The 23,748-nt window shown below is 39.4% G+C and overlaps 1 protein-coding gene across 2 annotated transcripts in view; it reads left to right on the forward strand.

The window, feature by feature from the left end:
* CABCOCO1 (ciliary associated calcium binding coiled-coil 1) overlaps window positions 1-23,748 on the forward strand; it is a 207,172-nt gene that overhangs the window by 142,072 nt on the left and 41,352 nt on the right. For both annotated transcript variants that reach the window (XM_080402738.1, XM_080402737.1), the window contains 2 exons: window positions 18,257-18,369; window positions 21,275-21,444. In XM_080402738.1, the coding sequence (XP_080258864.1) occupies window positions 18,257-18,369; window positions 21,275-21,444 (283 nt within the window). The remainder of the gene's footprint in view (window positions 1-18,256; window positions 18,370-21,274; window positions 21,445-23,748) is intronic.

Below are 23,748 nucleotides of genomic sequence, written 5' to 3' on the forward strand. Positions count from 1 at the left end.
CTATTTAATATTTAATTTCATTGACACACCCCCATAATTAACAAAAAGCTAAATTGTGCCTGAACTTTTTAAAATGCATATGGACTGACACTAAGTATGATCATTTTCAGTCTTAAAGGAATAAAATTGAGAAAATGGCAAGCAATCAAAAACAAAAGTTACATTACATGCCTAACTATTGTATCTATAGTGGCCACTACTACTCCTATTATAATACACAAGAGAATTTGAAAGCATTTAGATTTGCTTTTCCAGCTGACAATCTGCCGCAGGTGCTGTGCTATTATAAATAACTATTCAGCTGTTATGCATTATTGTCTAAATCACCATTTTGAACCTGAAGTATAAGCTGTACAACCCATAGATCAAATCTAAGAAATTGGCTCTTGTTTACAATGTAGTTATTTTAAAGGAAGAAAATACCCAGGAAATCAAACTCGCAAAGAATTTTAATTATGCTACTTGTTCCTAGGAGCAGTATTACAGTTTTACATTCCAATACTGTGTGCATGGGAAATGAAATACACAACACCTGTTAACAATATGTACTCTGATGAATGCGTGGCTAAAAATTGGTTTCTGATTATTTTTTTTTTAATTATATAGGGTGAGGAAAAAGAAGATTGAGTCCATTTTTTCCATAACCAGACAAATACTATCAACTTAGTATAATGATTTACATTTTATTAACATCAGTTGAAATCATATAGAGAACTTTTTTTGGACTGATACAGAAATAATTATGGTTATCATTATTACATGAGTGATAATGGGATTCATGAATAGCAGAAAAAGGTGTAGGTAAGACTGGAAAAATGGTTTCCATTATAATCCTCTACTTGCAGCCTCTGATTTTTATTTCTCATTTGGCATCAAAAATTTACATGGCTGAGTTCAACTTAAAAAAATGCTTTATTTGGATTGCATTCAATTTCTCTGTATTTTCAACAAAATAACTTTTCACTGTGGCTATGAGAAAAAACATTTCTCTTCTCTATATATAAAACAGCAAGTTACAGTTTATATTTTAAAATGCTGCAGAGGCAGTTAAAATTTAAATAGTCATTTATCAAGAGTAATGTCTTTGTTGGTTTGGGTAACGTGCAAAAGGTAGTTACCAAAGAGTAATACATGATACGTGTGATAGCATAAAAGCAAGAGGTAGAAGACAAACTAGATTGTGCTTGATAGACCCAGGAGATAAAACTTTAAGTCAATTTTCTGTAGGAAAGCCTATAATCATCTTTTGAAGCTAAATCTGGGTTTGGAGCTTGATCCTCTTTTCATCAAAGGCAGTTTCAAAATTTACATCAGAGGAGGTAAAGAGGAAGAAATCACCTTTGAAAGAGTATCCCTGATCCTCCATTTTTGGGACTTTTCATTTTCACTGCATTCAAGTTCTAATTGCTAATTTTGTAGATAAGTAATGTCTCAGCCCTACCATCCTTGTGTAGGCTGAACTCCTCCGGGGCTTTTGCTTTAAATTGCTAAGCTGCTGTCCTGCTGGGGTGGCTACAACGCCGACCTAAGGGAGCCCTGACTAGGGATGTCACTGCTCGGGTGCAGTGCTGGTTCTGAGCAACCCCAAAGGTTGAGGAGAACAACTGAAAATATTACTCACGCAGCCTAACAAAGCCACGTACTTCTGAAGACAAATGCTTCCACTGCAGGGTTCTCAGGGAACAAAGGAAATCGTGGCCTTTACAAAGTACACAAATGGAATAAATACTTGTATACAAAGTCTGACTCATGGCTCGTGTAAAGAATATGACAAACTTCTTAGTCTAATTCATTAATTCTAAATAATTTCCTTTCAAATGCCATCCCCAGAAGCAGTTTCTATTGGAGCTATTTTTTCTCCTTTTGCCACAGATTGTTTTTAAAGAATTATGGGAAATGACAACAGTAGAACCAAAGTTCGATTTTTCACAGATGAAAATACAAAATGCATGAAGTAATGTAATCCAGTTAGACAAGTGAGTAGATTATATCTTGGTTGCAACAGTGCACCTCTTGCTGAATATCAACAAGGATATGTTCCCTTCTTTAGAGTAAAAATAATATTTGCTGTTAATGTAAATGGTTCTGCATGTCCCTGGCAGTATATATGCACAGATGCCAAATAGCATTAAAACTAGAGCGGAATCTCATAAGTTTCATTTGCGAGGAAGACTGTTTGCAGATGTTAAAATGAGGAGGATGATTCATTTACGTTGCTTTACCATAATGAAACTCCATTAACTTCAATCATCTTCCTTCAAATTTCTCTTCAACTAAATGAGAAAAGCAGAAGCTCATGTTCAAGGAACATTTCAAACAGTGCACCGAGGAAATTTAGAAACAGAATGAAAACCTAAGATAAGCACATGGGCAACTCTGCTACCCGTGGACCAAAATATGCTATTGTTCTTCATAACCCATCAGTCACAAGGATCAACAGAGCATGGCTGGGTGCTCCAGCTGAGGGGAAGACTGGTTGAGGTGAGCTGTGCCACAAAATCCTTTTCATTTTGAGTTCCATGACACTGAAGAACTCAAGAATGGGTCAGACTAATTAGGCACTTACTCTCCAAGAGGCTAATTCTAGATTCTGCCTCAACTAAACCAATGAATTACTTTAATAAATACGTTATGGAAGCATCTGACCTCAGTTCTAGCAGAAATCCATGAATGTTCCTTATGACATCACAGGCAGAGATGGTATGCAGTTAAACTGATATTCTTAGCACAAATATATGTGCTGGCCTCAGGTCCTCTGCTCAATGAGTTTTATTTTTACTAGGAATAATATGCTTAAGCTCTCTAGAGCTCTGCAAATTCATTTTTTACATGCAACTACATAAACTTTTTGGAGTGAATATGGACATTAACTCCTCCTTGCAGCTCTCCATAAACATCTGCTTGCACAGCAGATATTTCAAATCCAGAATCCAGGAAGGAAAGTGCTCCCAGGACTGATTACTGAGTAACATACCCTTTTATTTTAATGTACTCTGCCAAGATGAGTCCATAACCTCAAATGAGTCAGGGAAGAAAAGGGGAAGGGCAATAACAAACAGCTTCATCGTAATTTTAACCATATTGCCTAGTGATCACAGAATAACCTTTATGCTTAGATATTTAAGGAGACTACATGGACACATTCTTCCTGAGCGTGCTCATCCACTCATTGGGATTTGTACTCTGTGATTCCAAGCACACAAGGAGAAGACACGTGTGCCATCTACCCCAAGTTTATTACTTGTTTCTGGTGGTTTGGACGCTTAGGATTGTAAAGTGGAGGTATGTTTGCCATGCTGACTCTCCAGGTATTGCTGCTATAGTGCAGATCCTGCTCCAAGACACCACTTAAACATTATGTTAGGTCCCAATAATTCAGGCTTGCCAGTCCATATTAAGTAAAGAAATTCTGAGACACCTTGAAAGCCGTTTGTGTAGTCCAACAAGCACACAAATGTACACACTAAAAAATCCGGTCAATTTAAAGTGGAAATATCGACAAGCTTAAAGTTGCACACAGACCCAGGCTGGCATAAAAGTCACAGGGCATTTTCTTTCTAAAGATGATTTTGTAAGCTCCAGTGTACAAGCCAACTTGCGTCTTAGGTAATTATGGTCTCTCTATTGAAAATCCCCCTGTAATTTCAGCTGGATGTATTTTTTCACTTACTGCCCTAAATTGTTATACGTTATTCTAAAAGCTGGTTAACATCATATGGAGAAGGTGGCAAAAAATCAAGAGAGCTTCACAACAAAGACATGAAAGAAGTAAAATATGAAATCTCTGAAAGAAATGATGTTCCCATTTGGGGGCAAAAGGGCAAGGACAATGGAATCAGTGAATTTATATTTTTTGTAGGCTTTGCTATGTTATTATGTGTAATAATAGTTTCAGGCTTTTATTTTACACAGTTGTGCCTTTCTATCTTCTTTGGTCTGCCAACAGAATGAAATAATAGTTCAAACTGAAAAGTCAAGTTTTGACTATCAAAATGAAATTTGAAGATGGTTTGCCCAAAAGACGAATGTCTCATCTTTTCCATGGAGTTTAATATTTCAGTTCATGCAAACTTGTCAAGATTAATGGTAGTTTATACCTTTAGGAAAGACATAGAGGAGATTGGAATCTGAGCTCAAAAGGTACTCTGAAAAAAGAATATATACATATGTGTTATATAAAAACAATATTTGCATATATATGTTTACTTCATATTTTAATATAATATATGTAAAATTGTATTCAACAATTTTTATCTCTGTCTGCCATTACAATATATTCTGTTGTTTCATTTGGGTTATTTCCTGCTGGTAATTTTTCTTACTACATTAATTTGCACGTTCCGTAATGAAGAGCTTGTTCCCCTGAAGAATATAGCTCTCAGTCAGTGCAACGATGCTTTCCTATGCACTCTCAATAATCCCAAAGACTTACATTAAGTTTCTGCTAAATTATTTGACTGTTTGTTGTCACCAGTGTATTCACACCTGTATAAGACTTAGAAAGTCAATCCCTGTCCTGAAGGGCTTAGAGTCACTCAATGGTCAGCGCTGTTCTTTTTGTCTCATCTTGAATGTGAGAGTTCTTAGCAGATTGTCTTGGTCTGAACGTTGACTGTGATCCACGGAGATTTGGGGTTTGTTTTAGCAATTAGTGACCTTGGAGTAGGTAGTCTGAAATAGCTGCACTTTATCCATATTGCTTTATCTTATGCATTAGGTCTCACAGTTTAGATTCTTGAACTAAAAGGTACTTAGAGGGGTGAAAATCTTAAGTTTTCTTAGTTTATATTGGTTATGTACTGCACTGTTATATGCACATTTACATTACTTCTACAATGTAATACATAGCGAGGGACAGTCTTGAACTATTCGGTTAAATACATTCATATTTCTTCTTGAAGTTCTTGTTGGCAAGAAAAAGTACAGGTCCCCTGGAGATGGACTACATGTCCTTTTAAGTCTTTTCTATCTAATTTTTAGGATTTCTATGAACCTCAAATCAATTTTTGGCACTAGATATAGCAAGCAGTCTTTCAGCTAAGATCAAGAATAGAATCAATCTAATATTTGCTTTTATCCTCCATTGAGCCACTTCTCTTTATGGGGAGAGGATAATGGAATCATTGATAGAGTACATGTTTTACTTCCTTCAGTCTGTATGCGTATTGTTTTGAATAATTGAAAATTTATGATTTGCTAAATTTAACTTGTGCTTTCTTTTTGTCGAGCCAAGTACTAACGTTACAGGTCTCACAAAATCACTACCAAATCACATAGAAATTTTGCCTACTTATTAATTAAATAGACGGGGAGAGATTCTGAGCTAGATTGTATTGAAGAATGGTGAGCTCAAAGAAACAGCATCTTTCCCTAAATAACTCAGGACTCTGTCTATCCTGCTGCTGATACACTGAAGCAGTTATCCTCTTGCGTTTGTATCTTATTTAATTGGCTATTGCCTGAGAAATGGCAGAACTATCTTTTTGTTTTAAAAACAAGTTTCTCTGACAACGTGGGATTTATGTGTTTCTTTTTCTAGTACATAATCATACCCTGATTTTTTTTTTCTGAAGATGTATGATATATAAAACAGAAGAACACTACCTAGAGGGAATACTATTCCCTGGATAGAGTATCTGCGGTGAATGTTATAAAAGAGCCAGGAGAGGATGATTAATTACTATGTTAATGCACCTACGTCCAATAACGCGTGACTCCTTATTGAGAGCCATGTAGCGCTAATGTACTGCTGCTTTCACAATCGCCCATTTGTTACTAAGAGGTTCAAACCCAAACACTGTCTGCAAGATCTCCATACATGCCCATATTTTCTTGATACTTGTCCCACAGGGCAAGAATATAAGCCATTTGTTGTCGTGAGGGCTGGCAGTTGGGGAAGCTATATGTCCATCTGATGTTGTTCTAACAAGCAAGGCTCTACTAGGATTTTCCATCTACTTTTCGTTCTGAATTTGCCTATGTTGGTGATGCTTAACTTAAAGGTGAATGGAACTGTGTTTGCAATTAAATGTTTTCATAGGATCTCTATCAAAAAGAGGATGTGTGAATAGGCTTGGAGTTTACAAAAACTTTGCTTTTAAAAAGAAGGCTTCTGAAAATTCATTCCTTCCCTTGAACTCATAAACTTCATCTGCTGCTGAAAAGCAAGGACCTCTGCAAATGAGTTACAAAATCAGACTTAGTCACTGTGGTAGGACTTTGGAGGATTCAGTGGAATATTTTGGAGCTCTGCTGGTTTTTGTTCCAAGTGCAGGATGCCTGCACCATCAAAGTCCTGTAAAGATTCACATGCAGCTATGACCTTTTTTCCCCTTCCGACATGGATTTGTGTGATGCAGGAGAGCCTGCTTCCTCCCCAGAAGATGTGATTGATTCACCAAAGGACTGTCAGACATTGGAACAGGCTGCCCAGGGAAGTGGTAGTCACCATCCCTGGAGCTGTTTAAAAGATGTGTAGATGTGGTGCCTAGGGACATGGTTAAGTGGTGGATTTGGCAGTGGTGGGTTAACAGTTGGACCCAATGATCTTAAAGGTCTTCTCCAACCTAAACAATTCTATGATTCTGTATTGTAAGGAAGAGGAAAGTGTTTCTAGGAAGACAGCAGTGTAGTTCATTATGCACGAAGCAGCCTGGAATTGCTGTACTCATGTTGCTTTGCTGCAGCATTAGCAACATGAAAATCTGAAGACCTGATGAAAATTGAAGAGAGCAACCAGCTCTTCACCCAGCCCGTGCCAGGGCTGAGTGGAAGTGGGCCACGTGGTTCTTTTATAGGCTAGAGGTAGCCTAGGCGCCACAAGACAACAAGCTTTAATCAGTCAGAAAAGGGAGAAGGAAAGTGTTCCCTCCGAGATACTCATGTGCTGGGTGATACTGGCCTTAGCAAAACATCTCAGACAGCTGAGCTCTGGTTGCTTCTCAGGTAAGTAGAAGAGCACTTGCTGTGTAACACTGCATAAAGCCAGATTTTCAAATACGTTCTGTTTAAATTACACATGCTGCAACAGGCACTTTCAGGGAACCTTTACACCTAACACAGCTACACCAGTGGAGAAGGAGCTCCGCTGTTGTTCTCTTCAGACCTGGAGTGTCTGTGACCATTAGCAATCATGGAAAATCTACCGTGGTTACCTGTAGTAGGATAGGGCTAGACCAAAGTTTTAAGATCACTACTTGCGTTGCACTTGCAAGTCCTGCGTTTGAAGGAAATTAAAAAGCGGCCTTAAGTACTCACAGGCACATACAAATGTAAACATGAAGGATCCACACGAAATTAGAAGGAATGGCTTAGTGCCACTCCTGATTCTTTTTTGTTGGTGTCTTTTTTTATATCTAACCTCTGCAACACTATCTAAAAATTTAAATTAAAAAGTAGGAAGTTTAGGAGCTCACTACTGGAGATGTGGGCTGAGCTTCAATCAGTGCTCAGCTTCAAACAACCTGCTCAGTGCAGGTTTTGTGTAAGAAAGAAAGAAAGTCCTTTAATATTGAGTAAGAAAAATGGAATTGGCTTCTTTAAGGGCTTTGAGCCTCCATCTCTTTTACACTGAAAATGTTCATGGAAGTCACTGGACATTTTTCAGTACCAGAGGAATGCAGGGTTAAGTCCAAAATCTACCTGTTACTGATTAGATAATATCAGAATGAACGTACACTATCTTATATTGCATCCAAATATCACATGTTATTCCCCAATTTTTACACCTCACTGTGTGCAGTGCTTGCAGCTCTGAATAATGTTCTTATTTGGTTAGATTTATACACACAGTAAAAGGGGAAGTAACTGCAGCTGTACTGCTGTCAGCTTCAGAGCTCGGCACAAATTGTAGGAATTCACAGTGTGGGCTCTACACAGAGCTAAGCAATTGTTTAAAATACTATGAATAATTCTACAAAACACTGCAGGATCCAGCTCTCTGAACCTCATTCAAACAGATTTCTGAATCCTTTTGGAAGCGCGATTGGTGTATGTGTGTCAGTGAGGGTCAGGGTGTTTGAGCAGGAAGAGGACTTATGTACATGTTGAATCTCACACTATAAATCAGAATCTTAGTGGGTAATGGGCAGGTTCTCATTTGTTGTGACCCAGCTAAGACACAGGTACTGTACTTAGTGGTTTGCACTTTTTAAGAAACTGATGATAAACTTCAGAAAGTGGCAAACTGCTCAGAAACAGTAGCAGACCTTGAAACAGCTGCAGAAATCCCAGGAGGTCCTTGCTTTGTGGGACACTGCAAAGAAATTGTTTTGTCATACCAGCTTCCCTAGAACATCAATAAACTTTGCAAAATACGTTAGCTTTTTCTTTGTTCTCATTACTGTTCATCCACCAAATGCTTGCATTTTATTTGATCTTGTAGGTAAGTGCTATTATTCTGAACTGTTGCTGCTTCTGTGAGTCTGCATGTAACAAAGCTGACAGAGAAAATGTTTCAGCATAACTTAGTTTATTAGTCTTCCAAGTTAAAAAAAAACCACAAACAAAAAAACCCAAAAAACACACAACAAAAACCCCGAAAAAATAGGATAAAGAAATATGAAATACTGATGTATATCGTAATGAAAATGCAGTTTACTCTCCAAGTCTTCTTTCACTCAGTATAGTTTGTAAAATACTTCTAACTACTCCATAAAATACGGACATTTAAGTCCAGATTCTTAGCTGGAGTGACTGTATCCCTCCATCAGTCCCAACAGATGTACTGATTTACACCTGCCGACATCTGAGCTTTAGTAATTGTTGTTGATATTCTTGGGATGTATATACATTGAGGTATTTAGTTTGACGATGATTTTCAAGAAGCTGAAAATGTTAGGATGTCATTAGGGTAACTAGGGATAACTGCATGATGCTATCCTTACAATTGTGATTCAGGCAATGCTTACAGTAGTTACTACAACTATTTGGATTAGGAAGATGGTTAAGAGCTGAACAAAAGGGCACAGAAACATTGCTTCATGGTGTGTAATGTTCCTGAGATGTTGTTCTCCACGTAGGCCTGGAGGCAGCGGTCAGTGGCTCGGGAAGGCAGACACGGGCACTGGCACTGAGGCGGCACAGGGGTGCCTCAGACCTCCTCTGCCGCCTTCTCCCTTGGGCTGGTCGCCCCCCAGGCCCCATGGAACCATCTGTAAGTACGGCGTGTCCCTGCGCTCCTGTGCCCTCCCTACAAACACCACCCATGATGTTTGCTCTGCCAGCTGTGCAGTTCACCCATGCTGGTGCGCCACTGACTGGCTGGGCATACTGCAAAGAACTGAGAGGATCAGGTGGAGCCAGTGGGCTGGCGGCCCCCTCTCAGGCGGGCTCCCTGCCGGGTGTCATGCTGCCAGGCACCCCAGGGACCCACAGCTATGTTCCAGGCAGGGGCCATGAAGGCTGGTCAACTCTGCCCCGCCTGCCCAAAGCCCCATGGGCGATGCTCGGCTACTCTCAAGGCATCCTCCACAAGGGCCCGACAACCTCCCGCTCCCGGGCGCCCGCCGCTGTGGCTGTGCCGCACATGGGCTGCCCGCGGAGGGGGAAGACCAGCCACAGCCCGCCCGGGAGGGAGCACCAGGGCGACTGCGCCGCTCAGCCAAGATGGCGCCCGGCCAGAGAGAGCAGGCGAGCGGGCGGCGGGAGGAGGAGCTCCGCGCCCCGCCCCCGTTCCCTCAGCGACGGCGACGCCGGGCAGCGGGCAGCATGGCGGCGCCGGGGCAGGTACTACCGTCCGCGGCGGCCGGGCTTCCCGGCGCCCTCCGTGCTTTCCCCGCCGCCGGCTTGTCCAGCCGCAGCGGGGGCGGCGTGAGGGGTCGCCGCGGTGCTGCGGGGCGGCCCTGCCCGCTGCCCCGCCTCGGCGGGGCCTGCCTTCGCACCCCCTCTGTTATTTGTATGATGTGTTTTAGATGCCTTCGCTAAGTTTCCGAGAAGTGAAAAGGGTGCGGTGTTAGAAATGCAGCGAGGGTGTGCGCACCTGTGTAAACTTCGTCCCCAAGGGGTTTACGGGAGAGGACCCCGCTGGGCACGGGGGGCTGGGCTGGCACGGCCGCCCCTCGCCTCGCTGGCCAGGCTCTGCACCCACCGCCGCACACCCGCCAGCTGTGCTCCCGCCGCACTCGCCGCTTTCCGTTGGGTACAGGGGCTCGTTTTTAAGTGTTTGGCTGTTTCTTGGTGTATCAGGTTTGCGTGGTGAGGTTTTAGTAGCCGGTGGCTACAGGGGTGGCTTCTGTGAGAAGCTGCCAGAAGCTTCCCCCATGCCCGATGGTGCCAACGCCAGCCAGCTCACAGATGGACCCACCGCTGGCCAAGGCCGAGCCTGTCAGTGATGGTGGCCTCACCTCTGGGATAGCATATTTAAGATGGGGGGAAAAACCCACACAACATCAACAGAAGTGAGAAGCGATTGAGTGAGATTACGTGAGAGCAACAACCCTGCAGACTCCCAGGTCCATGCAGAAGGAGGGCAGGAGGTGCTCCAGGTGCTGGAGCGGAGATTCCCCTGAAGCCCATGGTGGAGCCTACTGTGCCCCTCAGCCCATGGAGGTTAATGGTGGAGCAGATCTCCACCTGCCGCCTATGGAGGACCCCACACCAGAGCAGGTGGGTGTCCAAAGGAGGCTGTGACCCCGTGGGCAGCCCGCGCTGGAGCTGCTCCTGGCAGGACCTGTGGTCCTGTGGAGAGAGGAGCCCAGGCTGGAGAGGGTTGCTGGCCGGGCTTGTGACCCCGTGGGGGACCATGCTGGAACAGGCTGTTCCTGAAGGACTGTACTCTGTGAAAGGGACCCACACTGGAGCGGTTTATGAAGAACTGTAGCCCTTGGGAAGGAGTCATGCTGGAGAAATCCATGGAGAACTGTCTCCTGTGGGAGGGACCCCATGCTGGAGCAGGGGAGGAGTGTGAGGAGCCCTCCTGCTGAGGAGGAAGGAGTGGCACTAAATGAACTGACCGCAGCCCCCATTCCCTGTTCCCCTGTGCTGCTGGTGGGGAGGAGGTAGAATACTTGGGTGTAAAGTTGAGCCCAGGAAGAAGGGAGGAGTGGGAAGAAGGTGTCACAAGATTTAGTTTTTATTTCTCATTACCCTACTCTGATTTGATTGGTTATAAATTGAGCTAATTTCCCCAAGCTGAGTCTGTTTTGCCTGTGACAGTAATTGGTAAGTGATGTCTCTGTCTTTATCTTGACCCATGAGCCTTTAATGAAATTACATTACATTAATTAAATAAATTAATTACGTTATCTCTCCCCTGCCCAGCTGAGGAGGAGAGTGATAGGGTGGCTCTGGTGGGCACCTCGCATCCAGGCCAGGGTCAAGCCACCGCACTTGGCTTATTCATGGTGGTGAAAATATCCTAATTTTTAATTGTTGATGGAAAGGCATACAGTTTGCCTTCCAAGACCACTGAGGGGTGGAAGCAAGCTCACACCTTGCTTCTAGCAAAATTATGGCTGTATTTATCACCTTTCACTGCTTTTGGTAGCCAGAGTGCTCTAGAGGATCTTGCAAACTCACATTACTCTCCTTAATCTTGGTGGGGTTTTTGTTGGGGTTTTTGTTGGTTTTGGCCTCTTTTTTTTTTTTTTTTTTTTTTATGCATTGCAATTTTTGAGCTGGTGACAGCGGTGTGATTTCTGACAGTCGGGCAACTCATCTCTTGCTGCATGTCAAGAGAAATATAAGAATACAAGTTATTCCTCCCAATAACGTATGAGGTGTTGCGTCAGCTCAGAATTTCTCCCTCAAGCCACTAACTGCGTTGCTGTCTTAGATGGCCAAGAAGTTACTGTGACTGTTGCGGAAGTGATTAACCGCTTTCAGCCAGTGTGATGGTTGCATCTGTTGGCACAAAGCTGCCCTAGCGATTGTGGGTACAAAAGCTTAATGTTTAGGTTTCCTTCAATAAATAAATCCTCTTCCATGTGAAATGTATTATTATGTATTCTAAACGATTTATGGAAAATACATGCATCTTTCACAGTATTCCCTGTTAGTGTTCTCTGTACATGTTTTGGCATTTGGAACAGCGTAACACTGGGGTAATGCAGTCAGTTAGATCATAGTAAAAGCATACAAGGTGTACTGTATGGGAAACGACAGCTTGTCAAAAATATATTGTACATTCATTTGAAATGTACCACTGAAATTTTTGTCATTTTTACTTTGTGGCTGTATAAAAGCCATCTTTGGAGGGATTCAGTGATTTATTTTTTTTCCACATATTTTCTGTTCCTTATGTATTGAAGTTTGTTCTATACATGATAGCTTACCTTTGTGATCGTTCCTATTATCCTTTATGACTTGGTTTTATTGCAAATTCTGTGGAATTGTGCATTTTTATAAATTAAATATATAGTCTTCAGTTTTGGCTGAAGCTAGCTTTGCATGGTCTATAGTGAAGCTGTAGGGAACACCATATTCTGCCACTATTTTTTTTATATTGTTTCTTGGACAATTCCTTTTGATTTAAATTAGATGTTTTTATAATTTTTCTGATTTGTAATTACTTTCATCAGAAATTATATTAGAAAATCTGAATCCTGGTCTCAGCAAGTCTTGCTGCTGCTTTATTTTAACAACATTTTTTCCAATAAGTAGTCTGCAGCTGTGAAAACATCAGTAACGTTTAATGTCATAATACATTTTTTCATGCATAAATCTTGATGTTTGGACTGTGTGAGATTTTTCAAACCTATGCTGTTATTAAATGGACACTATCAGCGTCTGTTGTTTACAATGGTTCTCTGAAAGCTTTCCTTCCATACAGGTTTTATCTTTTGCATTTGACATATCTGCAGATTTCTCTTTTGAATGTAGTTGAAATTAGTGTTACTATTTTTATTTCTTCATTTGCTTGACAACAAAATAAATATTATGACTAAAAATAGCAACTATTGATTTTAACTTCCCATAGTGGGAGGGGACAAGTGGGGCCTTTTTAAAACAAACAGGAACAGGGAATGGATTTCTGTTTCTGCCTTTTAACTATTTATGTAGATTCAAGATTTTCTGCTGCTGCTGAAGTATTTGACAGCTTGATAACAAAATGTGTATAATACAAATAACAGCCTGTGTTGCTGGTGTAGTGGGGTTTTTTGGTTTGTTGTTTTGGTTGGGTTTTTTTTATTCCCATTTTGATTAAAGTTGTAACTGATATGCAACACTCTTTCGGGGACATCTGTACTGCTGTCAGCAGTATCGCTCAGACAGAGGTAGCTGAGCTAGCTTTAAATGAACTAGCTCAGATAGTGGAAACTATCTAGCTGTGGCAGCAGAGTTTAGTCCAGTCTAATTTCCCTGATGGAGTGAGGACAGGAGGATTTGGGGTTTCTGGCACTTGGGGTATTTGCTGCAATTACGAGAGCTGGTAAGCTATTCCTTTGTGATTGTTTACAAGCGCACGTAGTGATAGGGTAAGGGGGAATGGCTTTAAACTGTGAGAGGGTAGACTGAAATTCTTCACTCCGAGGGTGGTGGGGCTCTGGACATGTTGCCCAGAGAAGCTGTGGATGCCCCATCCCTGGAAGTGTTCAAGGCCAAGTTGGACAGGGTTTTGAAGAACCTGCTGTAGTGGAAGGTGTCCCTGCCCATGGCAGGGGGCTTGGAACTAGATGATCTTTAAAGTCCCTTCCAACCAAAACCATTCCATGATTCTATGAATACATTTTTGAAAATCATAATTTACAAAGTATGTTGTATTGTCAAACAAATGCAGAGGGCTCATCCCAAGGAACAAGCTTATTTTCATTCAGGAACACTGGTGCTAATTTCCATTGCTGTGTTTAAAGGTTTTGCCACTCTGGAAAGGCCCCCAATAAAATTACAGGTAGTGGAACATTTTTTCTAGACAGGGATGACTCACTCAGCATTTGGGATTTTGAGAGAGAGTTCTTCCCCACTCCCCCAAACACAGAGCTTTTTTGCAATCTGCTATTTAACTATATAATTTTTCTGCTCATATTTTCTGCTTTATGGTGGTGTAGTGGGTTTGTGTGGCAAGGTTCTGGTAGCAGGGGGGGGCTACAGGGGTGATTTCTGCGAGAAGATGCCAGAAGCTTCCCCCATGTCTGATGGAGCCAATGACAGACAGCTCACAGATGGACCCACCGCTGGCCAACCCCGAGCTCGAGGTAGAGAAATAGGGAGTGAGATTAAGCCTGGAAAAAAAGGAGGGGTAGGGGGAAGGTGTTTTTTTCTGATTTGAATGGTGATAAATTAAACTAATTTCCACAAGTTGAGTCTGTCTGTCTGTGACAGTAATTGGTGAGTGATCTCCCTGTCCTTATGGCAGATCTGTAGACCTACGAGCCTTTTATTCTATTTTTCTCTCCCCTGTCCAGTTGAGAATGGAGTGATAGAGTGGTTTTGGTGGGGACCTGGCATCCAGGCCAGGGTCAACCCACCACAGGTGTTTATGGATATTGGCCGAGAGATTCAAAGATGATCTTATTCTTTTGTTTGAGAATATCTGATTATGTATTTTGACCTGATATTGTTGACAAGGGGTGCCCAAAGCATTTGCAGTAATGTATTGAATAGCCACAAACATATTATACATTCAGAACAGCTAAAAAAATCTTTGAAAGAAATAAAACAGTAACAAACAATTCTCTAGTAGTAGTCTATATTTAAAAGGATTAAGTCTACTAAATCTACTGCTGACAGTGTGTATTGGTAGGATTGGTTTGGGTTGGGTTTTTTTCCCCAGCACATGAGGATAGTGTTACCAGAACTAACTCTCCTTGGTTTATTTCTGTCAGTCACTACAGTTAACAGTAAAATGAGCGGTAAAGTCCTTGAGACCGGTGGACACATGTATAAAATAACTTCTCTTTGAATTTTCAGTGGCAGTTAAAGACAGCAATCAAAAGACAAAACAGTATTCAATCAATTATAAGCTTTTAGACACGTGTGTGTGGAGGTTCTACCCAAACAGAAACTTCCCACAAATATGGGGTCATTCAGATCATTCATGGACTTTCACTACTTTTTTAAATTGCAGAAACATTGATAGTTCTAAAAATTAATTTTCTTAATTATGTACTTTCTATCCCATAGTTTCTTATCAGTCATTTTGAACAGTATTTCTTCTTATCTGATACCTGAGCTTGTAGTGGACAGTGATACAATAAATCCATCCTTACCTTGAGCAGTAACAAAGATATTAATGGATTGGTGGGGAGTTTTGCTGCTGGGAATATCACTATAGACAATAGGTGATGAAATGGTGAAACCGGAAGCGTTCACCTTGCCTTGTAAACTGTTGGATTTTGATGTGCAGATTACAGAGCCTTAGCTGCAATACTGAGTTACAAGACTTTGAATATTTCTTAAGTTGAAACTGCAAACTTTAGTTGGTCAAAGAATATGTTTCTAATACTAGGGGACCTTTAAATGTGTTGAAAGAGATTATAGGTGACTGAGTGCAAGGCACCTGGAGTTGTTTTTAAATTAATTTTTGTAATCTTATATTGTTTATATATTGCTGTAATACAACACTATGTACTAAGACTTCAGCAAATTTTCCCAGAGGTCTTTCTTGCTGTTTGTAATTCAGAGAATGAGACGAGCCTTAGCATCAGCATGTGAAGCGTGCTGGGCCTGTCGATACGATGTAGGTTAGAAAGCTTCACACTGTAATAAGCCAGCTACATACTGGAGGCAGGAGAAAATTCCCTTTTGGACAAGCTTTTTCTGACATGATGGATGTTGCCTGATACCTTTCAAGAAGCAGCAAAGAATTAGTTTGGATAAGATTCTTAGGAGTGCAGGTAAAAAGTTGCTTTCCAGAATATTCAACTTTTTGCCTATAAACCTGTTCCTTACAGCTCGAGATGTAAGTGGTGGGAGAAAAAAGACCTTTGATGCATCTCTATTTACAGGGCTACTGCTGTGATCTTGAATGGTGGAGGAGTGTCGTGCAGGTAGTTGAGAGTGTTACAGGAGAGTCTTTGTTCTTACTCATACCTGGCCTGTAACCACAGTGGAGAAGCTGGAAAATAGCTTGATGAGAACAAAACCACCATGCCTTGAACTTCCTTATGCTTTTCTTTCTGATATAGTGTTAAATTTCTCATGCCATACTGATAAAGTCCATCTCAGGTGATATCTGTAAAATGTTAACATTTTGCCTTATTAGGAAGTATGGTCAGTAAGGTGTTGACTGACTGATTGGTAATATGCCATTTATATACCGATGCAAAAATGCATACTAAATTATCCTATGTATTGAACATCCTGAGTGAGAGACATAACTGGGTGTTAATTCTGTTTCCAAAACATCAATATCAGTTATTCTTTTAATTCAGCTCTCATTACTTCTAAAAAATCTCTTGTTTAACAGGTTTCAAACACCACTGGTCACTTCAGGAAAGCATTCATATTTTTCCTAATTATTCAGAAATACCTTTCAATAACTGCATAATATTAGCATGTTGAGCTATTCTTTTTTTTTCCCCCTAACTACTGCATGCAGCTTCAATTATATTGACATTAGTGACTGTACGAGTACTTCTTTTTATACTGCAGGAATTATTGCTAATAAAACAAACGCAAACTAATGTCATGTTCCTAACCACATGATGGGAGCCTTTGTTTACTTCATTCCTATTGTTCTGATGAGGCATTGTATCTGAGACTAACTTTGCAGTTGGGAACAATAATTTTTCATATTAAAGTGCATGTGAAAGTACTCTAGTACTTAATTAGAGGAAAAGAACTAGTCTGTCTACTAAATGCTCTTTGTTGCTGCTCTCGGGCTTGTTTCATCAGTCTTGAATATTGTAATTCAGCTAGTCCAAGTTTTAAGTTTATCTTGCAGTTTGGCAGCAGCAGGGGGAGTAGTGTAGCTTTATTTGGGGGCTCTCCTCGACCAATGCTGGAGTTTGTTGATTATTAGCCCAGAGCAATGCTGTTCAGGCTCAAAAATCAGCTCATGTTAGGAAATCTTCCACTTCTCTCTCTCTAGGTGAGCTAGAAACACTATTCTGCAAGCTTTGTTTTGCAGCACTTCTGTAAAGCCCACGTGCCACGGATGTAGAAGTGTACCTGCTACGAGTAAATTATGTTCAGGTTTTTGTGTCCTGATGCAGAAGCAGGTCAGGCCAATTAAACTCACAGTCATGAGGCTGGAAGGGATCTTTGGGACATAAACTGGTTCAGCTACCTGCTCAGAGCTGGGCCAGCACTGAATGCAGACCATGGCTCTGTCCAGTTCAGTCCTGAAAACCTGCAAGGATGGAGATTCTTGCACCTTTCTGGGTAACCTTTCTCAATCCTTAATTATTTTCATAGTGAAATATTTCGCCTTACGCTGTCCCATGCTAATGTATTGTAGGTCCTTTCCAACTGAAATACTATATTCTGTGAGCATTGTCCCTTGTTCCCCTGCCTTGCATCTCTATAGTCTGCCTTATCTTACATTTTATAATGTGCTTTGACACCTCTCTTTGTCGCCTACATATTCTATTGTAAAACAGGGTTTTATTTATTTCATTGTTTTCTTACTGAAGTCTCTGGTCAAATGTTTTTGGTCAGAGACAGACACTAAATAAAATATCATCAAACGTTCCAATTTTTTGTAGGACCATTGCATTGTTGATTCGTGCTCAGTTTGTTATCGTCTTAACATATAATATGTCTTTGTATTTCCTATAAGGAACTGCCTTCTGTATTACAAATAAACTGACTTTCCTGAAACAGTAGTGTCAGGTCCTTGATGTGTATCATAGTGTTGCAGCAAACATCTTGGACTTCTTTTTGGTTAGGGAAGGAGTCAGTGTAGACAGTAAATTTGGAAATGCAATCAAGTACAGGGTGGAGAGCAAATAGCACGGTAATGTGTATGTATACTTATAATATCTTAAGCAGAAGCTGATTTTAAAATTTAATTACTGTGCAGTCTAGTATCATGTTGGTCAAATCTAGATTCATGGATTTTTTTTCACCGTTATATTTCTATTGTTTTTACTTGCAAGCTAATTTAATCTTGTGCAGCACATAATATGTCACTATGTTCCCACATGAATTTGAGATAAAAATGCTATTTTCCATGTGTCTGCCTAGCTTTTCTCTGGTGAAAATGTGTTAGGGTATTGTGTTGCTGCTATGTAATTATAGCTGTGTTACATTTCTGGCATTCGTTGAATTAATCCCTTGCATACATCCTCAAAATAAGAATGTTATTTAGATAAGTTTCTGACATAATAAAATAAACCTGTTAAAACTATATTCCTATATACATATGTGATTGTAGGAAGAAGACCAGAATCAGGATGCCATAGGTGGAAAGAAGGTTATTAGTCGGACGTTTCTTTCCCTTTCCCAAATTACTGCTTTGTCAGAACAAAATGTAGAAGGAGTTCAAAAGTAAGTGCCAAAGATAACAATGCTAGAACCAATATAATAATGAAATACATTTTATAGATTATTTGTTAGATTTCTTCTGTGATGGTTACGTTACTAGTCTTTAGTTGTTAAATCATTTATATTTAAAATTAATCATGAAAGATAAGAAGAAATACCGCTGATCTCAGACCCAATTTGTTTTACTGTATTTCCTATATCTCTTGATTTTCCTTTGACTCTTCCCCTCCCCCCCTCACATTTCGCACTGATATGGTTTCTGAGTTTACAATAGTGTTAAATATGCTGTAAATGAAATACTAAGATATAAATAAGAACAAGCCAATACTGAGCTTGTTTTTTAAATCTCACTTGGTAACTTTTTTTTTTGTTCAAACATTTAAAATTCTGTACTGTAACATGAGTTACTGAAAAATCAGAAAGGTCTTAAAAGTTCAGAAAGGGATGGAAAGCTTAAGAAGGTATTAGTAGGTAGCCATTATGGTGCACTGGGGAAACAGGAGGCAGCCAAAGACTTCTGATGTAAGACCATCTTGTCTTTCCTGTAGCAACACTCTCCCTTCTTATTAGTGCTTAATAGCAGCTAAATTTAGGAGGCCAGGAGTTCAACCGGAGACTCTAGGCTTGTATTTTAAGGGTGGCATTTTTCAGAAATGCCCAGGTTATTTAGGAGCACTAGCAAATTCTTAGTGAATTGAAAGCCAAAGGGCTGGTCCATTCGACTAGGTTGTGGGAGGGTAATAAAAATATACAACCTTGTCCCACCAAATAAATAAACCATTTCATAGAGATTAGGCTATTATGCCTGAAATATATTCTGTTCCTCTTATTTGTGACTGTTCTGAGAAAAAAAATAAAGTTCTTTCTAGGATATATATATATTTATTTTTTTTAAGAAACCTGGAAAGAAAATTTATTCCCATCAAATAATAATAATAAAAATTAAAAATTAAATAAATAAATACCATTTTCTCTTATACCATAGGCCTCTTATTTTAGAGGAGACTTAAGTGTACAACTCAGTGGAGAATAAAATGTGCTTAATGATGCAATTCATAGTGGAACTTCCTTATTAAGATTAAAAAGCATTGAAAGATCATACTTTTCTTCTTAGTCTTAGCTGATCACCTAGGTATTTATATATATATTTATATATATATATAGTACAAGTGGAATGTAACATATATACTGCCTTTGAAAAGAGGATAGTTACAGGGTATTTTATGCACTCTAAGCAGTTTAGCAGCAGCATTGGAATTCTGTTATTTACCACAGTGCATCATGTCTGTACACAAACAGCTAAGGTTAGAAAATCAGAATAGATCTGATTCAGTATCAGAATTTTGATGTCCTGCATTCCCATCTATCATGGAGTTTTATACTTCTGTCCATCTCTGCAGGACTTGAGCACCTTCTGTGAAGGAAGAAGTAGCATTCTGGATAACCAGAAAGTCTAAATGCCCCATCACTTCCCAATCATTTATAGATACTATTGTCAATTACATCCCTTACGGAATATTGGAAAGATGAGTACTGGCATTGTTAGCAGCATCAGAGAAAATCTAAATCCCTGAGAATCTGATTATGAAAACACAGAGTTGGCAGAAGCTTCAGAAAGAGAGGATATGGACTGTTTCAAACCTTGGAAAGTTCAGCTGGCCACATTCCACTTCTATTTCAGTACACAGTTAAGTGTTTTTAACCGACTTGCATGTGTGCAGCCATACAAATTTGTCATGCAGAACAAAGGAATACATGTTTTAAACAAAACTGATCGGATTATATGCTTTACTTTGTTAGCTATTGAGGCTTTAATTAAAAAAATGAAAACTCAACTCATTTGACCGGGTATCTCTACTGGCTTTCTGAAAACCCTGAAGAACTAATGGTTGCCTATCATTAGGTCTGAGATTAATGCCCTTTTGGGGAAGGAATAAGAAGCAGGATGGGGAAAAAAAAGACTTTGCTGTTTTACAGGGGACCAGAAACTGTGATCCCAAGCAGCACCTGTATTGTCAGCTATAGTTAAGAAGCCAAGGTTCGCTTTAATGTAAAACTTAACTACCTGAGAAATGGCTGAAGTTATACGGCAAGAACTGCAGACTGAAGTCCTAACCCTCATTCCTTCTCTTCACGTAGAAAAATGTGCACAATTATTATAAAAGACATAACTAATTCTGTGTTTAGATAGAGTAGACATAAATGTGTCAGCAACCGCATGGTCTCCTACAAGCGAGTGTATTTTTTTCATTAATTATTCAAGCTAAAGAAAGTGGAAAAATTTCCACAGTGTGCCAGTAAAATAGGACAACGCTCTTCTTAAATATCTTGACCATTTTGCAAGTGGAATTTAAACTTCTAAATATTTTAGGTACTTTCAGTAATTTTATATTATAGTATTTACATTATTTTTCAAATGTAATTTTTCTTCAGAGGCTACATGAAAAATAATCTTGAAAGGGAAGGAAGATCTTTTTAGTACTGCAAAACTCTCTCAATCAGAGTGAAAGAGAGGTAGTAGAAAAGCGGAGACTAATTGTTCCATTTCAACCTACAAACCCTTTCTTGAACAAACACGGATTTTTCTCTGGGATTTTCAGTGTATTACTCTTTGAAGTTTGTAACGTTCTTATTTTTTTTGTTTCATTAATAGTATTTTAATAGTTAAATAGTGTCTGTTGAAACCTGTAGGTGTTTGTTTATTTTTTTTCAGTTAATATGTCCTCTGATCATAAATGTTTGTACCTAGAAATGAATATAGCTAAGTACCAGGAAGACATGTAAATATATATAAAAGATAGTAGTAGTAAATAGTATAGATATAATTATTGATAATTTACAGACTAACATAAACTTTGGAATCTGTAATTCATTTTTTCATTTTGTTATTTTACTCTGCGATTTCTAGAAAGCTGGAAGAATTTCTGAATTTTAAACAATTGAAGACATCTTTGAAAGAAGCTGTTTTGCTAGATTATTATACTGCGGGATTTTGGTGGGCTAAAGAAATGAACTTCAGTCTTATACAGCTCTCAGGATTCATGGATCTATTAAATTTCCTGTTGGAGAACCTCAGTGGTAAGTATAATTTAAACTTGTAAAAGAAATATCTGAAGTGGAAGACAATAATATTTTCCAATCATTTTAATAAAGTAATATTTAATTGCAAGTAATGGTAAAATGATATATTTTCCTTTTGAATGTTGGCTTGTACCTAAAAATAATTCTTGTCCACAGACATTAAACTTTTGTTAGGGACAACTGTAGTCTTTTTAACAGAATATCCCTCAGTCTTTGTTTGTACAGTATGTGGTACAAAAGGGCCAGGTCCTGAAAAGACCTCGTCTTTGCTATGGTAAAATAAATAATAATTACAGTAGAGGGAGAGCAAGGAGCTCCTAAATTCCAATTCCAGCTGCCTCAGTGACTGACTCACTGTAGCCTTGGGCACATTTCTCTGCTGTTTGAGGTATTCAGTACATCCTGTAGCATTATAGCAGGTGAATTGCATTTATTTTATCCTTGGAGGTCAACTCTCAGGCAGCTTTCTATGTGGGAAATGCTGCACTTCTGGCACAAAATATATCAGTTAACTAAAGACTGGTGAGGGAAGTAAACTGGCATCACTGCTGAAGATGAAAAATTGACAATGAAAGTACTGTAGCTCTTGTGGCTATGAGGAAATTTGCAACAAAGCATGTGGCTTGGGTCTAGTGAGACAAAGAGCCAGAAAAAATGGTAGCAACATCCTCTAAACCCCATTTTTCAGAGATCACAATGCTTACTTAATATTCACTTTGAAGGTGATTATGTTGAGAAAAGTCCATCCCAGAGGAAGAGCAACAGGACTCAGAAGTTCCATTCAAAAAGATGAATATTTAAAATCAACCTCATAATAGTTATTATACTCTTTCATTGTAATTTAATTCAAGGGCCTTTCTGACTTGGATTTTTGACAGAATACGTACGTGCTTTATGATCATTGGAATTCCAGTTGTCCTTCCTGTCTCCAATGAGAAAGTATCTTAACATATGCTAACGGTATTAATATAACAATGGAGAAGAATGGAAACATGTCAGAAATTAGTTTTATGAGACAGTATGTAATGTATGTGTACTGGACAGGCTGGTAGCACAACCAATTGTTAAAGCTGACTGACATTTTTTAGGAATGTGAGCTTAGCTGCATGAAGCTTTGCCAAACTTTAACTCTTTAAGCTGAAATTTTCCATGGCAGTCTCTGCCTCTGATTAATTTTTATATATAAAATTACAGCTAAAACAGTTCAGTGGGCTTGCAGACAGAGGCTGTGGAAATAAAAAGTATGATTTTGTGCCTTTTTAATTTTTTTTAACAGCTCTAATACCCCTATGCTTTGAGGTAAAGACATAAGGTTTGGCAAGCAAGTGTTGTGAACTTTTTGCTGTCCTGTGAAAATCTATTCAGATTTGGCTAAGATACACGGATTTTAGGGAACGAAAATGCAGTTTGTAAATGCTCACAGGAGACTTCTTGTATTTTGTTCACAGCTAAGTTCCCCAAATAATCCATCTAAAAGTATGCTGTAGCCCAGGGCTGAGATGAATTTCATTGTAATTACTGTTCTCAGCTAGTGCAAGTTCCAAAACCGAACATTTCAACCAAGAGCAAAACGCTAATGTCTTCTATATTAATGACCATTTGCTTTCCCTTCCCTACACTGGACCCAAGCAGCCTGGAGAATTAAACTGATTTAGCCATAAAGGCAAGAGTAGCATGGAGCGAGAGGAATGGATTTAGAGAAGGGAGGATATTGTAAACTCATTTAAGGCTGGTAAAGTAGTGAGGAAAAAAAAATGAGGTTTGGAATCTGAAGACTTTGGTTGCTCAGAAGCCAGAATGAGTTAATTACATTATTTGATTCATCTTCTATACATTGAGGGTAAAGTGCTCCTTACTTCACAGAAGTACTGCGAGAGCCTTCCTGAGAAAGGCTGTATGGGCTGACAATCAGATGTGCAGAGGAAAGAGAAAATTTGGATTAGCTGGTGGCAAACCTGGGCCTGGCTGTTGTGACTTCTTATGAACTTGTTATGTGGCTTCGCTTCCCTACTAACTGTGATATTTCTGATTCTATTACTGTTTCTCATTTCCCATGGCTTCTATTTCCTCCACGTTCTCTATATTTCTTTCTTGTTTCTTCCATTATGGTTATTTATATTGTGCTGCCTCTGATACTGAAAACCGAGGTGAATTTTTTAGGGTTATGATTGCTGTACTACTAAAGGGCAAAACTTTAAAGACCAGAATCTTGTAAGTCTTTTAATTTCTTTTCTGTATAAAGAACCAAGGAGTGGATCAGTAGAGAATTAAAACAATAAGGAAAATAAATCTATTTCACCA

The sequence above is a fragment of the Falco punctatus genome, assembly GCF_963210335.1.
Source record: "Falco punctatus genome assembly, chromosome: 9".
NCBI classification, from domain to species: domain Eukaryota; kingdom Metazoa; phylum Chordata; class Aves; order Falconiformes; family Falconidae; genus Falco; species Falco punctatus.